Source organism: Pseudopodoces humilis, chromosome 3, assembly GCF_049639895.1.
Source record: "Pseudopodoces humilis isolate 2021_Gansu_Grassland_sample_001 chromosome 3, ASM4963989v1, whole genome shotgun sequence".
In the NCBI taxonomy this organism is placed as follows: domain Eukaryota; kingdom Metazoa; phylum Chordata; class Aves; order Passeriformes; family Paridae; genus Pseudopodoces; species Pseudopodoces humilis.
The window spans coordinates 58,039,271-58,057,418 of NC_142202.1; the positions used below are offsets into that span (position 1 = coordinate 58,039,271).

Consider the following 18,148-nt stretch of genomic DNA (forward strand, 5'->3'; position numbering starts at 1 on the left):
ATAATACTCTCAGCTTTTTCCTTGTCAGTTTCCTCATCTTATTACAATTGCTCCTGACCAAGAAACCCAAACACTAAACATTGTTTTTTGACAGTTTGGAAAATGACTGTGTCTCATTTATTTGGTCAAAATGATACATTTTAATGATTTTTATTTTGGGATTTAAAATATCACACTTGTTTTCACTGTAATAGAGGTTTTTTGTTGGCAATGGTTTTGGTTTTTCTGTTCTTGTGTCTAATGGTAGTTTTTTGTTTAGAGAACCATAATAATCTTTGGTACATTTTTATATTATGACTATTTAGAGCATTATTTATGTTCCAGAAGAAAAAAAAGTTCTGAAACTTTATTCATCTTTGTTCTGTAGTATCTGTTTCTTCTGTAGCAGTTTTCTTTCTTAGTGAAAACAGCACAATGCCCTGCAGGAATTCTTCTTGAGTTCAAATCTCCACTATGGCTATGGACTGAGGAATTCAAGAGGCATCTAGGTATTTGTAGCAAAAATGCAACTTAACTCTGCTTTGAGTTCTATGAACAAATATAGAGCACAAAGATGGTTTTGAACTGAGGCTTACACCCAAAGCTGGTTAGTAGTTAAGGTGAAAGGCTTCTTAGTGGGAGAGTTGTCGCTTGCCTAAGTAGAAGAAAAAAGCCCCCAAAACCATCAAGAGTCTGAACATTTAATGTGGTTGATATCCATATCATCCACAGTTTGTCAGTTAGAGTAAAGACTTTGTACTTGGTTTTTGCCAGATCGCAGAGAAGTCCTCTAACTGCTGGCTTGGGAAGATGTCTCTGTTGAGTAGGAGGTGGTGGGCATGGCAAGGACTATCAAGAAGTCAGTTTCATCAAACCAAGGCAAAACCCCCTGAAATACAAACTGTTTTACATAATGTACTTCCATCTTTTCAGTTCCATTTTTGCTGGCAATCCTATACCTCCACTGTCTTTACCTTTAATGAAATTCTAATAAATACTGTCTTCATGTCCTTTATCTTCATTATAAGTAAAGCTTTCAAAATGTGTGTATTTGGCTGACTCGTTGTAATATACGTAAGCAGAATATGTCTATTTCTTGTCTTTTTAAGGGAAAAACCCCACAAACTGAAAGGGAGCATCTCTGAGGATTTGCTGTTTGATTACCATAACCTTGCGAGCAGAAATGCAAAAGTCAGTGTCAGTCAGTGAGTTTCTCCCTTGCACTGACAAACAACTCCTATTTTTTTTTATTAAATGCATTTGTATTTCAATTTACAGTAAGGAATGCATGTTTATTTATACACAGTATTATGAGTAATTGCTGTACTGCTGGACCTTGATTTTTTTTTTTCCTTTTAACCTATACTCAACCTGTTGAACACTTGCTTCATTAAAATCATGTCTTACATAAGCCCCTGAACTGCTTTTTCAGTAACTGATAAATTTTTGATATGTGATTAGGCTTTTAGTCTTCTGAAGCCACCAGTCTTCCACTCTGAAGTGTGCCTTGTGCTGTGGCATTGCCTTATGCTATCTGCATTGCCATCTCTGAAGTCATGGAGAGGATCTAGTGTGATTGTAATGTCAACAACAGAGTGAGAGGGTTGAGAATTCAGGGGACCTAAATTTAAATAAGGCTTTAGCTAGTCCTACCTGGAAGTTCTTACCACACAAATTTTTTTGCAATTTTCTGGAACTTAAAAATGCTAGAAATACTTGCATTTTTAACAGTCATTAGGGCTAGTAAATACATTTTCTTTTGCAGCATTGAAAGGCTGCCTTGTTAAGTTTGTGGAGAAAATTTGCAGAATGGTTGTGGAAAAGTTGAACAAATGTAAGATCATTTTTATTCTTTAAATACTGTCAGTTTGTTTCCATGTTTTTCATGCTCACTGTTCTTAAACTTCTGTTTCATACTGCAGTAGATTTAGTGCATAAGTAAAAGTTGTGGATCAGGAAAGCTTTCTTTTTGTAAAATGCCTTGCACTCCTTCAATACAATCAACAGGAATGTACTTGCATAAATAACGTTGACATATAAAGGGCATGATGTTGTTTCTGGATTATCTGGATGATGTGCAGGCAAATAGCACCATCCTCTGGCTTTATAATGTTAGTTATGAATTAAACCTGAAGTTGCTATTTGTTATTTTTGGAAATTTGATATAATTGTAATAGAATGTACATATTGTACTTTCAGTTTTACATACTCATTTTGGGCCAAGGTTTAACAGAAATTCTGGTAATTTGCGTGGACTCTGTGTTCTGTTTAATTAAGTGACTGGCTAAAGGGGATATCTTCTAAGGGTTATCCTGCTTATAGTGCTGACACTGCTCTTTACATGACCATTTATGGTAGGAAGTTGCACTTCAGAAATATCAGACTGAGCTTTTTCTAAATCTCAGTGAAAGACAATTCACAGTCATTTAAGAAAAATTCGTTGAGTTAGAAAACACCACCAACGACTTATGGTTGTGTATCTGGGGGAGAGTAAAGGTGCTGTTACAGAACAACTGCAAATGTCTAATAAATTATTTTTACAGGAGATCGTAGCTTCAGTTACGGATTGAGAATAAGTATTGTTGGCATTGCTAGAATGCAGAGCAATACACCTCCCACAAATTAAGTTTCAGTAGTTACAGGATGAGTTATGCCGAGTTACGGTCATGTGAAGGACTGAATTTTAGTCCATTGAACTAAAAGCAGTAGGTATGAGAAATATCACAGGGACATCCTTCGAAAAACTCGATGGACGAGAAAGTTGCTGTTTTGATTGCTGAGTTCCTATTGGAGCTTTACGCATTTTATGTATCGGAAACACCAAAAGGAGACAGCTGATGTTTGGGTACTCTCGAAAGGAAAACATGCACCACCCCCCAGTCCGCCTTGCTGTACAGGAGATCTCCGTTCTTCTGCAGGGGAGGTGTTTGCTTAGTGAAACTGGAAATCTTAAGAGTTTTACTATAGCATCAGTGCCTGTCTTTCCTGTAACTGATTAACCATGAATGCTAACCAGACTAATTATCCATGTTTCTGGAAAGACTGTACCAATGGTCTACTTATAGAACTGGTCTGTGCATTTCTTTGCTGTCATGTGTTGCTTCAACATAATTTCATAAAAATTGGAATGTTGTATTAAGCATCCAAATATTGAGACGTACAAGTTTAAGCTGTGAAAATGCTGAAAGCTTCCAGTTGTAATAGACATGAATAAAATAATTTATATAAAAATATATACTGTTATCTGAGACACGTTTCTGTGGCAACATTAGATATTCTAAATTAAATGTGCACAACTTGATGGAATGTAGTAAGGAGTCACTGGGAAAAAATAGTTTTAATAGGTAACATTAATTTTGTGCTGCTTGCAGGCTTGACCGTATGTAATTTGAGTAAGTCCTGATGGCCAGAAAATTCTCACAGGAAGCTGTTTGTTTCAGGTGAGAAGAGCAAGAAAATGCAGCTGTAACTGACTGCTGGATTCTGTATCATTTGGCTTCATTCGGGGAGATAGTATTGATGGCAGGAGACATGGTGAGACTCCAGAAATTTTGGCTGTGTTTCAGACAGGAAAGGAAGAGTGTTGTTGCCTTGTTATAACACATTCCACTCCATCCACTTAAACCTGATCTAACATCCATGTCTGTGTTCTTCTAATCCTCTGATTTACTCAGTTGTGTTCAGTTTTTTTGTCCAATTTATTGTTTTGCTCTAAACACAGTATTTATTTCTTCATGTCATTCCAGATTTTTTAATGAAGTTACATTTTTTCTACTTCATAATTTCAAACTCCTTATCTAGATATTCCAAATTTCCTACCTGTTTTTCCAATCATTGGCCATTATTATTTTCATTCTCACTGTATGGTTTTCTTCTCTTACCCTCCATTTTTGTTTTGTTTTTATGATTTATCCAGGACAAATTTATACCTCTAGTTTATTGATGTGGTAGGAAACTATGGAGACCATAGGAGAAGTAGAATTTGAGTTCAGGTGACACAGATGTGTCTAGCCTGGACAAAAACAGTTGCAGAAACTATGTTCTGAATGTACTGATGAAGTGTTTCAGGGGTTTAGTTTTTAAAACTTAAGCATAAGAGCATGTGCAAACTGTTTGCTAAGGCAAAATCAAGTGGGTTTTCAGAATGGGGAAAGATCACTTGAAGGATTTAGTTTATGCAAATAATACTTTCCTTAGGTGACATTTTAAAAAATCTTCTGTTGTATCTTTTATCTTCCAGTTTTGTTCATTCTCCCTGTTTGGAAGTAAAAAAAATAAAAAGGTCACCCCCAGGCAGGAGCGTCACTTAAACAAATTAATTTTTGGACTAGAGATGTCAACTTGCTGAAAGCTGCAAACATTGAAAGTAAAGCCAGAGAGGTGAGGAGTGCCAGCTGGATGTAGGAGGCCACCAGCCCTTCTGACTTTGGCTGCTGCACAACCAATTGTTGCAGCTGTATGTAGTGGAGCAAACTGTTTCTCGAACTTCAGTCTTGGGGTAGCAATCTGTGCTGTTTGTGTGTTGTGGATCCCAGAAAACTGGCCCATGATGGAGAGATTACCACTCAAGAACTTGCTGTATCTCTCTTCCCTCTTTATCAAAAATTCTTGTAGTTAGGTGCAAGTGAACATTTTTATTTTCAGCATTTTTCAGTGAAAATGCCTACTCCCAGTTTCATGAAAAAAATTGTATTCACCATCTGAAACTTTGCAGAGACTTTAATAGCTATAACAATGAGACCAAGTTACCTGGAAAGCCCCTGACTGTGGTTTCTATTAGAAAATAACCTTTCTTTTAAAAAGAAAAAGTTCAGTGTTCCTGTTTGGAGAATTGTTTTCAGTAATATCTTTAGAATGGCTGTGTCTCATCACTGGGTGGTGACTTAGCAAGTTGCCTTTTCTATTATTTGGACTGTTGCATTATTTTTGGAAGTGCTGTGGAAGTTCAGTAGCATCCACTTGTATATTCCTGTTTGTAGTAGCATGATGTCATATGGCTTTCTAAAACTGGATACTTTGAACTGGTTTAATTTAAATACTAAAGTTTGCATATGGAAGGAATTCTGCAAGTTGAAGTTCTCACACATGCAGACTTTGTCACTGCTGTTGCATCAAAAGACATTTAATTGATGGACTATAGGGATGATGCACAGCAAATTATATGCAGGCAGAACGTTTTTAAAGTTAGGAAGCTAAGTTTAGGAAACCTAGGATGTTCTAGTTCTTTTGTCATGCTATGTACTGGTGGTACATTGTTGAGAGCCTTGGACTTCTGATACTGTTCTGAGGTTTGTGATATGTTGATAATATTAATACACAGTATCAGTGCCGCTGATGATACGGTGTACTGCATCCCACTGCAAACTTAACTAAACTTCAAGTTACCACTATATCCTACAGCATTTTGTAGAATTTATGAGTGTCAAATAATTCACTTAAATTATAAAACCAAACCAAATTATTTTCAGTGGTATATCTCTAATTTGACAAGTTTTGATAATTCCTTATGTTGTTTTTTCACATGTGCTGTTGCATATGAAGAGATAGAAATAAAATTCTACTGCTTTTAAGGCAAATTCATAAAATTATTTAAAGGCTTAAAGCTCATGAGGTTTATGGTATAAATAGAAAAATGTAAACACTTTGAAGTTTTTCATGTGGGTTATGTGAAATGATAGATTTATTAGATACTAATATAAACCCAGATATATGTGGGCAAACAGGTGATACATGCTTCTGAACATGAAATTGTGTGTAATTGTGTGGGTATCTACATCTGCTTGACTCACTCATGTACTCCATATTTGCAATATTTTCACAATTATAGGGTCTTAAAATTAGTTTAAAATCATAGCACAGCATACAGGAAGGGAAGTATTATCTTGAAAGGAGCCTTGGTTCTTAATTCTGCTTTTCAGACAGAAGTGTGTCTTCTCATGTCATGGTGCACAAAACCAGCACCCTGTTTTCTTTTATGTGATTGGTGGCTGTGCTGTATAATCAGCAGACAGAGGTGTAAGTGGCTTGTTTGTGGTTATATAGAAAGTCTGTAGCAGAGGAAAGGATGCGAACCGTATCTTGCAGGTTAGAAAGCATGGTGTTGCATGTGTGGTTTTTTTTCATGGCAGTGCTGGTTTAGATGGCATTAGGAGGACCTGCTTAAATAACTTTATTCTGTCTATCAAGTGCCAATTAAATGTAAGATCCTCAATTCAAATTTCAATTCAAAATTGAAATGGTATGCAGCTGCCTTGAAGTGCACATCCAGTTTTGAAAAGAGAAGAGTCAATATAGCAAATAAAAATGTCAAAAGTATGCAAGTGAAAAACTAATTGCAAGCTGCCTACAGTTAATTTGAACATAATTCCCTTGAACATGTGATCCTTTGCCACTGCTTATATAGCTTTAGTAGTTTGTTTGAGTAGACATGGATTTCTTTAAATGAGGTTGCTATCTGGAAAAGCATAGGCTCGAGGCATGCCTGACATGACATTTGTCTTTGTTTTTCAAGCTGAATCCAGGCACATGGAACATTCTGGTTCACTGTATCAGAAACAGCCTTCTCTGTACAATGAGGTAGTTGAGTGTAAAGTTTCAGTACCAATTTACAGTTTGATGAGTGAAAGACTAGTTGGGAGGAGAAGCTTCTGTGTATGGGAATTGAAAAGAGTGGCATTTTGTTTCTGCTGTTGGAAAGATATGGTCATCTCAACAAAGTCAGTGTGGATTTAGATACCCAGTGCTAGCATGCATTTCTCCAAATATGCCAATATCCATTTGATATCAACATGTCTTTCTTGAGAGAGTGGCTGTTTAATAGACTCTGCTTTTCACTCACCTCTAAACTACCTGGGAGCAGACTAGACTGCCAATCAACTCTTCCATTTACTGAAACCTTAGAATTAGAGAAAAGATTAATTTTTATCTTCCTCTTACTTTCAGTGTTAAGTATGTATATGAACCAAATTGAAAGAAGGACTTATCAAGCCTGTTATGTTTGATAATGTAGCCAGAGTAATATTTTGATTTGTTTGTACAGATCTTCTACAGGTACTTCTTACAACCAATTTTAGAAAGGAAATCCAAAGGGATTGGCTCACAGTGAAGGGAAGTGGTTGGCTAAATCTATGCTTTTGCTATTCCATCTTGAGCGTCTAAAGAGACTGTGTTAATTTTTAAAGACTGTCTCAATGTTTTACTTCCTTCCTGCAAATGTATTTGTCTATGTCATCATCATCGTCTATGTTTATCAGCCTGCAGGTACTTCATTGTGCCATCAGATTTTGGGGTTGTATTGCTAACAGTTTTGAAGCTATATCAGGTGTCATTAGTAAAACTTTTTGACTAAGTCAAAATTCTTTTAAATCAGAAGACCAACTGGCTGTCACAGGAAAGGTAAAAACACAGCCAAGAATAATAGAACTTTGTCAAGGTGTCATGCATTCCAGCTGTATTGGAGTAATGGATGTGCAGGTCTTCTCTGTTAGCTTTGGCGTTAGGCTAGTCCCAGTTTAATACTGAGACAAGGTTCATCAGTAAGTACACTTTTAGTTTTGTAGTAGTGTTTGACTTGTAGCTACAGTGTGCTTTAGCCTAGGTACTCTGATGTCAGTGCAGTCTAATTACCAAATGCCGCCCTGGGGGTTACCTCCCATGGAAGCTGCTTTGCTTAAAATAGGCTAGAAGTTTGGGGTTCTGAACATTTTTGAATTGTGAGACCTGTCATGCTGATAAGCCTTTAAGGTTTTACTTTTTTATTTTCAGTTTTAATTTTTATGATTTATAAATGTACACTATGTGTTTCTGTGGAAGGAAAATTTTTAAATTTTCCTACTGTTATGTCAATCAGTGCATTTACTTGTAGGGATACACACCTAGACTTACTTCTTGCAATGCTTAGAATAGTGAAATGTAACAAGGTATTGGGACTGCTTTTGGAATTTGTGAAAGATGTAACTGTTTTTACTTTATCTGTACTCTTGATTTAGGAAATTGCCATTGTTGCCATTGACTTACCTAGGTGTGTGTTTGAGAATGTCCAAATGGCAGTAGGCATGAAGAACTTTATGAAGGCCTTCTTGGCAAAAATCTGAGTATCCTTGTAATCCTTTCCCTTCAGAAGTTGATTTTCCACAGCTGCTCTTGTCCTAATCAGATTGGGATTACTGTTTCTACATTGTTTCTGGGTTTCTAGTACACTTCAGTTGCCATAAGGTACCCTGCTTGTAGATTATGAAGTGTTTTAAGAATTGTATCAGCTTTGTGCATTGACTTCCTTTTAGTTCCAAGGTGCAACTTAAAGATTTGCATGCAATCTGTTAAGTGCCAAATAGCTTTTGCTTTGCCTGCTAGAGCAGATAAGAATTTATCATGCAGTTTTCTCCGGTTCCCTATAGATTAGATAGTAAAGTATACTCCTTTCCCAGCCTTCTGTCCTTTGTAATGAAGCCATAATTATTAATCTTTAATGGCGCCTGCAATGCATAAAAGACAGACTTGGTCCTTATCTCAAATGTGCTGCTTGATTTTATTGTACTTGGTTATAAAAACATTGAAGGCAGAAAATTGTATTTGATGCTTCTATCAGTAGTGTTACTAATAATTCTTGCCTTGCCTTTTCATCTGTCTGAATGTCGCCATTCTGGGATTATTTCTATGGTTTGATTTGTCTTTGTATGATCCCAGTCTGCTTCCTTGCTCCAACTATGCTTCAGTGTTTATTTATTTATATAATTATTTATTATTGTTACTTATAAAACTAAAGTGTATACATATACACATATATACATGCACATACACACACACACAGACACACATACACACACACATATATATATATAAAGAAAAGAACCACCCAAACTGTCAGCTTTAATGGACTACTATTTTACTTACTCTTGTTCTTTGTGACTGTAGTTTTGTATCTTCTTTTAACTTGTAGTGTTTCCTAAATTCTAGTTTTAAGGCTTTTCTTCTGTCTCAAGTACTCCATTTGTTGAATGTATTTAGTCTCTTTGTACAATTCAACTTTCAGTCTGTGTCAAACACTGCAGTGTTATTTGTACAGAGTAAAGCTTAATTTTGAAATTGATTAGAGAAGACATATTTTGTAAAACCTTTGACTTTTGGACTAATATATTTCAAGTTATTTTCAAGTTACATAACATTAATTTTTGTCTTTTCTTTCAACTAATTTAATTTCAATTTAATTGTGTTTTTTGTAATTATTAGTTACTTGTAGCCAGATTTCAAGCATGGTATTTTCTGAGAATTCAGCTTTCAAATGACATGTAAACCATTCATGTTTATCTGTCAGTTGAAAATGATGTCTGCTTGAAAATTGTTAGAATTGATGCAGGAAAAATGATACCAATTTTTTAACAAACCTAATGTAATTTTTACTATAACTGAGATGTTTACTTTTAAAGAAAGTGCTGTAAGGCGATCAATATAAGAGCTTGAAGATGAAACACAATCTTTGTGCTTAACTAACAGTCCCTGTCCAGTGAGAATTTTATATTCTAAATATTTATATGTTTGTTATATGATGTGACATTCTTCTAACCCATGCTTTCTGTTGTTGCCTTTCTTTCCCTTATCTTTTTTTCTTATTTGTCTGCAACTATTAATAAACCACATACAAACTACTTCTTCCAGAGATCTGCAGGTGGCATATAAATAAAATGAGTATTAGCAGATAAGACAAATGAGGGAGATGAAGACCAAGTCATCAGATAAATAAGAACGTCTCCATCTGTACTGTGATTGTCTGCTTTTTTGGTTTGCTGTTGTAGACATCTGTGGTATTCTGCTTCCTTGCCTGAAATCTTCAGCAGTCTTGACCGCAACCATTTATGTAACCTGCAAACCAATATGATCTTGTGGTTTAAAGGTGTAGCCGTTGTGCTTTAGAAGGAAATGCAGCATTAACATATATTACTAGGGCCAAATGGCTCCAACAGTTCTTCCTAATGTAATATGGCTCCAACAGTTCTTCCTAATGTAATATATCTAAAATACTTGAAAGAGTAACTTGGTATTCACTTGACTCTTGAGTATCTTGAGTATCCAAATCCAATACTGGAAGAGCAGTGGCATTTTTCTAGTTTTCAGATGCCATTGTAGTTAAAGCTTAAAAGTTAAAGCTAGTGTTTAAAAAATGCAACCTAATTCTAAATTTGGGCTATTACTTTGGTTTGTCAAGTGTGTAACATCCTTCAGAACACAGTGTGCAGCAGCTGTCACAAATGCTGTAAAGCAGAAAGTTGTTTTCCTTGAAGGAAGAAAGGATCCTAACCTAATAACAAGGGAATTGTGTAATGAAAATGGCCAAACTTTTATATAAACTCCTCCTCTGCAGAGTAAATAATGTATCTTTTTTTTACAGCTTGATAAGAAATTAATAGCACTGCAGTGGTATTAGTTGTGCAATTACTTTCACAAAATTACAAATGAACTTTAATTGTGTTTTCATTTAAGTTACGGTAAATGTTAATACCTTTAAGTTACTCAATTCTGGCAATTATTTCTAAATAGCCTTGAAATTAGCTAGCTTTGGAGTATTGCTTGGCTTCTTGAGTGTAATTCAGTATGAGACAACTCTGTTTTCAGATTTCAGGGAAGGTCTTGCAACCCACACATAGCTGGTGCTGCTGCTAGCATTCCCTGAGGTGTACATATTTTTTTGCTTTACAGTGTTAACAATGTTAAGGCAAAAGAAAAACTCTAAAGAGGAATTAATCCAATCATCTAGTGAGCAGCTGCGAACTGTTTCTTTATCTCTTATTGCATGAAATGCTTTTGGCATCCTGCAGAGCTGCTTCTAGAAAAGCTCTTGCATAGTGTAGGTGTCATGTGATTACTTGGAGATAGAGGTGAGATTTTCACAATAGATTTAACTGTAGTCTGTTTTGATTAATTATGTAATGTATTCACATAAGACACTGAAATGTGAGAGTTGGTCATAAAGGACTGGTGTAGTTGGGTTGGAGAGAAGTAATGGGACTTGTTAAACTTTATATTTAACACCTGTTAGTCACAACCTTAAGTTCAAACTTACTTTTTGTCTATTACTAGGAAAAACAAGGGATTCCCAGTCAGCCAGAATGGAATCTGAAATTGTGCCAAAAATTACCAAAATGACAGTGTCTGGAAAGAAACAATCTATGGGATTTGAAGTTCCATGGTAAGCCAAGCCCTCATACATCAAGGTACATCAGCAGCTCTTCTTTCAGACTGATGCACCTGTAGCAAGTTTTCTTCTTATTTTTTCTATTTTTCACAGCAGTTTTAGTGTCACTCTTCAGAACTAACCATCTCAGCTTCTTTTTTGACTCAGAATTACTTTCAGAAGATGGTACCTCACGTTTTGAGTTTAACAAATCCTTTCACTATGAATAGTGCATAGAGATATCAGGTTGTCAGATTATTTAAACATCCGCTTCATAGAATACTGAACTTTCTTGGTGTTCGTTTATTTTAAATTTAGTTCTCTAAGTGGAATTATGAAATCAATAAAGCTTAACTGTAATTGCTTGTTCTTCAAAGGAAGTAATATATTTAATAATAGTTGATGGGGAAAACAATCACTTATAGCTAAACCTTGCCTTCCTCTGCAGCTTTTATTAACTTCAACAGGTGTCCAGGGTACAACTGTTGTAGAGTTCGGTCCTACTTGTGCTATAGATAAGTTAGAGTGGTTCTAATTTTATCCTGACTTGGAACTGTTGGGGAGGATGTCTCATGAGAGCAAGACGGCAGACATCTCAATCAGAGTCTACCTACAGCAGCAGCCATCAGTGAATAGTTAAAGGAATATATAAGGACAGGGCATGTATGTTGGGAATATGTTCCATGAAATATCATTGTGCAGTGTTCTGTGGCTCCCCACAATTTTTATCTATTTTCTGGTTTTGTCTATTTCTATTTAGAATGGTTAACGTATTTTTCTTACTTAGGTACCCTTATTCTGGTTTTGAACCCAGTCTTACAATAGCCATCTATTGTGTGGCAAGAAATTGCATAGTTCATCCTGAGGTCAAAAAATTCTCAAGTGTAAGTGCCAACATCCCAACCTCATCCTGCAGTGTTTGTAGTTCTGATCTGGAGAGCATTGTTGGGAGTAAGAGGGCAGCATAGTCTTTATCTTACAGTGTCTTGTGCATGTTTGATAACTGGGTGAAAAGCAAGCAGTTTCATCTACTTAAGCACATTTAATAAAAGGAGTGAAGCTGATGTCATTATTCCTTTATGCTGGTAAATGTCATTGCTAAAAGACATCACCTTCATTCAATCTCAGATGCAATAAGCTCCAAATGAAAAATTTCTGGGACTTTCAAATTGTCTGTACTGTTTGAGATTTGTGATACATAAAGGAAGTAATATTTTTTTTCGCTTGCTGTCTACTAATCAGTGGCTCTGGTTTTGACAACCAGAGTCATGAAGTTCCAGGCACCTTCATCTCTTATGTTCTTATTAAATTTCTTAGAAGTTGGAGTTTTTCGTGGAGACTTTTGTGTAGTAATTTAATCTGGAATTTAATTTTAGTTTAGAAAAATAAAGAAATATTAACCAAGTGAAGAAGATGTGCCAGCTAATTTTAAGTAGTGATTGATTTTTCTTTTTTTTAATCTATAATAATGGCTATTTAAAATGTTTGTTTCTAAAAAAGAGCAAATACAGAATTTTGTGTCTCTGATACTTACTAAGCATGTGTGCCTGCTCCACAGGAGATAAGAAGAATGCTTCCTCATCTGTAGACTAAAGTAATTCTTGGATAGGCTAGTGATGACTCAGTCTGTGATCAAAGGTGTTTGTCTCCAACATGGTTCTTACCCATTCTGCTTGTTTTCAGGGACACTGACATAGTTTGTATCATGTTTGCTTACAGTTCAGTAGCAGAAGAAAGATGAAGCCTTCAGGACTTGTGGGTAAATCCTTTTGATAAATCCTTAATACAGTACTTGTGAGACCCCCATGTGGAGTGCTGCATTCAGTTCTGGGGTTTTCAGCACAGAAAAGACATGGACCTGTTGGAGTGCGCCCAGAGGAGGCCACATAAGATTATTCTCCTATGAAGGCAGCCTGAGAAAGCTGGGGTTGCTTAACCTGAAGAAGAGAATGCTTTGGGGTGACCTCATTGCAGCTTTCCAGTACCTAAAGGGGGTAAGATGGGGACAGACAGATTTTAGGAGGGCTTGTTCTGACAGGACACAGGATGTAATGGTTTTAAACTGCAAGAGAGTCTCGATCATATGTAAGGAAGAAGTTTTTTACAGTGAGGGTGTTAAAACACTGGACAGGTTCCCTGAAGAGGTGGTGGATGCCCTATGCATGGAAACTTTCAAAATCATGTTGAGGCTCTGAGCAACCTGATCTAGTTGCACGGTGGGTTGGACTAGATGACCTTTAAAGACCCCTTATAACCTAAACTATTTGGTTATTCTGTGAATGTGAAGATAGTTTTAAATTCATCTCACTCAGTGGTACTGCTGAAATACTAATTGAAAGCAAACTTCTTTTTACTGTAGAAATTGCTTATACATTAGGTATTTAGCTTTAAGTGGGTGGAATAGGTCAGAAGTGGAATGATTCATAAACCAGCTTGAGATTTGGAGCACAGCTAATCAATGAATATGGAAGAAGATACAATTTAAATGGTAAAGTTACCTGTCTGAAAGAACCCTTCTTCAAGGAATCTGATAAGGGCCTCCTTTCTTCTTTTGTCTAACAGACTGCTGTGGAGGCACTGCCAAGGCCTGTGATGTTGACTTTATAGAAGCAGAGAATCATCTTTTTCTAAAGTTGAAAAAGAAAACAAAACATGAGCCTCTACCTCAGTTCAATGAGTATTAGGGTTTGTTTTTTTAATTTTGCAGTTACCTTCTGGATTAATGGCAGACTACAGATAACTTGTTAAGGAGGAGAAGGAATCTGTGTTTATTAACACCTAAGAAAGACTTGTTCCTTTGACCCTTTTCATAACTTCTTTATGTTCTTATTAAATTGTTAATTTACTGCAAGGTGTTTATAATAATACAGCTTTTTAAGTACATAGTTTATGTCACTGAGCAAAAGCATCAGTATAAATTACTCAAAGCATTCTAAATGGGTTCTAAAACATTTGTAACTGTGCCCCCTACTTTCACCCCAAAATATTTGTGTGGTGCTGGTGCAGATGTCATTAGAAGGAAATTGTGTGGTACATATGAACTAGTTTTTGTTGTTACTCATATGGGATCTTAAAGGTAATTTCTGGACCATGTTTTTAAAAGCAGCAGCCTTGCATTAGCAAAAAATCCCATTCTTTGACTAACTATTCAGTCTGTGATTCAGTCTTGTTATGAGGTATAACCTCATATTAATCAGTGAATCTTATTTGAAACTGATGGGTTATTAGAAGTCATTAATTGTTTTGAGCATTGATTGCCTTTGTTGCTGGGTTTTCTTAGTGGGATTGTCTACAGAAAATGGAGTTTTCTGGTAAACTGATGCTCTAGCAAAACTGTTTACTGGGCTTTTTCTTTCTGTTAAGCAATAAAGGAAGGCAGAAGAAGTTGTGACCAAAAAAGGGTTGATTATTTTAACTAGTCTGACCAATATTTTGTAATTAATAATCTTGAAAGGGGAAATAAATGTAGACATTTCTGTAATGACTGTAAGTACTCCGAAGGAGTTGGTTGTGTAAAAATAATTCACCCAGCATCCAGACTAGAAAATTGAAAATAATGTTTAAAAGCTAAATTCTGAAGAGTTAATATTTAGCAGATGAGCTTTCAGGTTCCCTTTGAATGCGTGGTGGTGTGAACCTTTCAATACTTGCGGGAGATTGAATGCCTTCTAACATGTCTTATAACAATATATGTTGTATTTATTAATATTTCCCAGAAAACAGTAATGTAACCATAACATTATATTCAGTTTGCTGTTATGGTCTTTGTTGGCAAGACAGCATAGGAAGTTTATGGCCTGGCATTTTTAGTTTTGACTAAATGTTGGTCCTTGCCCGGCTTTGGTTTGTCTGCTGTTTTCCAAAAGAGCTGTGGTAGGCTGTTTTGACATTTGCACCTGAATTGCTGATGGTCGAACTTTCTTGAGTACATCATCTCAGTGCACATGCAAGGTTCATAATACTTCTGTCCTTTCAAAGAAGTTGAATTGCATAATCAGCTCCACATTACCACATAGCAGTGGTTGGCAAACTGAGACTGCTTTTGATAGTTCCATCAAGTTCTCAAACAATGATGCAAGCAATGGTTTAGGAAGTGGTCTTCCTCCAATATAAATTTTTCCTCATATGGTAGATCATCATGGTTCAGACCAAGCTGGAACTTTGCTACCAAAGATGCTTTCTAGTACAGTTGACTTGGTTATATTCTCAAGTACCTGCACTAGTGGCACACTAGATACTACCTTCTGACAGGTGTTTAAATTCAATAATTTTGAAAAACCTTGTGGGAAGAGGCTAGCGGAAGAGCATTTCCAGTGTCATTAATTTTGTTTATTGACTGTCAGAAGTGGAGCTCCTTAGCATTTTTCTGAGCCATTATCAAGCTTTCAATAAACTACTCATCTGATTGCCATGAGGCATAAATTAACTGTCATTTTCTTACTGCTGCATTTCTCTTCATGTACTTCCATGAGACTAGAATTTAATCTGTCCACTTTTCTGTTTTGGTACCTAGCAATAAACTTTCCCTGACACTGGTCAGCAGAAAGCCAAATTGTGTTATTAGGGATACTCTTTAAGTAGATCATATGCTCTGTCCATTCTGATGTTTGTTCTCTGAAATGGCAAGTCTAGGTTTATTGTGACACAAGTTGTATCCAGGTTTCCAAAACACAGTAATACCTGAAATTTTTTAACTCTAGCAGTGTACTGACTGTTCAAATACTGTACCCTTGAAAAAGTAGCAAGGCCTAATGATGGCTGGAGCCTCATTTCACTCATTTCATTTGAATCTAGCACTTTTTCTTTGCATCACCCAAAATAAAAGCTATTTGGCAGCCTTAAGTAGTGGTGGTTGCAATGAAAGCTACGCAGAAATGAGAGTACTTATTGTCTCTGCCAATAACCATGGTTCTTTCAGATACTGTAATTAGTTTGAATTCTACCACACAAGTTCCATTCTGTTTTGGGGACTCCTTACTGACATAGGCTTTGGCCTGCAGGAAGATCTTTCCATCTGCAATTAGAAGAAGAATTGTTACCTAGTTTAACAAACTGAAATTTAGAGGCTTACAAATAACTTCTCTTTGAAAATACATTCTTGTCTGCTAAACTGATGTGACAATGCTTCAATATATTTTGGAAAGCTATGGAAAAATATGAGAGTTATGTTTTTGGGTCACATTACTTTAATCTTCATCTAAATAACTGCCTTTTATTTTTTTTTTTACTTTTGAAAATTTGGTTTGGGAAGAAATGCAGGCACTGAAAAGGAGAAAAAAACTACTGCCAGCTGTAAAGGCTGTTTTGATATGACTCCTTATACAAATAGTTTTCTCCAGAACTTCAAATATTAGACTTTCAAGGAAGAAAACTTGATACTAATGTAAAATACCATATTTGCATTTCTGTGTGACCTTTGCATATTGGCACTAGTCCTGGTACTTTAGTGTGAACATGCTCAATATTATGCTGAGACCGAACTGAAGTTTGCCTGAAAAAAGGGAAAACATGGAAGAGTCTTAATATTTATGAAAGTTGTATGATGCAGATTAATTGTAAATATATGAGGCTCTCTTAAATGATTGAGACAAAAATTATTTGGTATATTTTACATAATTCAGATGATATTTAATACATATTTTTAAAATATGTAGAAAACTTTGTTGCCACAATTCTTTGTATATTTACTCTCTATCAACTTGATTGTTTCCAGTCCATTTTCATGAAGTAAAATTTCCCTGCAGAGACATTGGAGAAAATAATTGTTTTGCCATTCCAAAATAGATTTTTAGCTAAACCTTAATGTACTATTTAAGGAATTTTAAAGTCAGAGCCTTCTGTTTAGTCTTATAGAAATGCACTTACCTTTTCCAGTAAAAGAAAGCAAAAATGCTTGTAGTGACTTTTTTCCCTGTGGAATAATTAATGTGTAATCAACTTTCTCCATTGCTACATGTAAAGCAATGATGACCAGCTATTATTTTGGTTTAGAGAATCGAGTGTTATAAAGGTTATTCAGCTTGTCAAGCTGCAATGCTATCTGTAATATTGGAGTGATAGCTGGTGATACAGAACAGTTGGCTTTGTAGTGTGAATTCTGGAATGTCAAGATTGTGTGACCTAAGGCAGCAGTTTGATAGAAACTTGTCCTTCTCCTGCAAGTGGCTTTGATTATTTTGATGGAGTAACTTCTTTTTAGAAAAGACTTTAATACAAAAATAGAAATAGACTTTATACATCTAGATTTTATTTAATATCAAATAGACTTTATATGGAATTGTCTGTCCATGATGCAGAAGCACAGGTACCATCTGTACCCCTGCAGCCATCATGGCTGGCATAAAACAGGTTATTTGCTTAGCTAATTTGGGAACCATGCCTGGGTATCTAGCCTTGAGGCAAGAACTTGACCTTGGGTTTTGGAACTGTAGCCAAAAAAATGAGTGTTGGAATTTCTGCTTTGGTCTCACAATCAAGAGAAAAAATTGGCTTTGGGCCTTATGAAAAGGTGTCAAAATCAATCAGTCTGCTGCAGTGCTGATAAAACAGGTGGGTTCTGGAACTGTGGGGAAGAAGGGGGAGCCATAAAATGTCCCATGTTACTGCTGTAATGAAAGGCTAAGTTTGTGTTTGATCTGAATATTTATAATGTTTAATTTTTTAGATCATAACTCTTCAACAGCTTTGTTTAGTAGACTAACATGTTTAGACTGTATTGTTCCATGAGATCTGTGTAATGGAAAGGGACTAATGCAATGCAAATACTCCTACACAGACAGAAAATGAGAATTAATGTCAAATAAGAGCTGAGATGTCACAATGTGGGATTCTAAAGTACCAAAACAAATAGTTCTGTTTGTAGAAGTTGAAAAGATTAAAACTGGGTAGTTAATTGTGGCATGTAAACAGACAGTGGGGAGTGAAGATTTCACTGTGGATGTGGAAACACTTGACTCTGAGAGCCTGCATAAATCTTTTCCAGAGAAAGCCGTCTGCAGCGTT

At 35.8% G+C, this 18,148-nt stretch overlaps 1 protein-coding gene across 1 annotated transcript in view; it reads left to right on the forward strand.

The window, feature by feature from the left end:
* HBS1L (HBS1 like translational GTPase) overlaps positions 1-18,148 on the forward strand; it is a 58,982-nt gene that overhangs the window by 22,774 nt on the left and 18,060 nt on the right. The window contains exon 5 of the mRNA XM_005518369.3: positions 11,053-11,161. Within this exon, the coding sequence (XP_005518426.1) occupies positions 11,053-11,161 (109 nt within the window). The remainder of the gene's footprint in view (positions 1-11,052; positions 11,162-18,148) is intronic.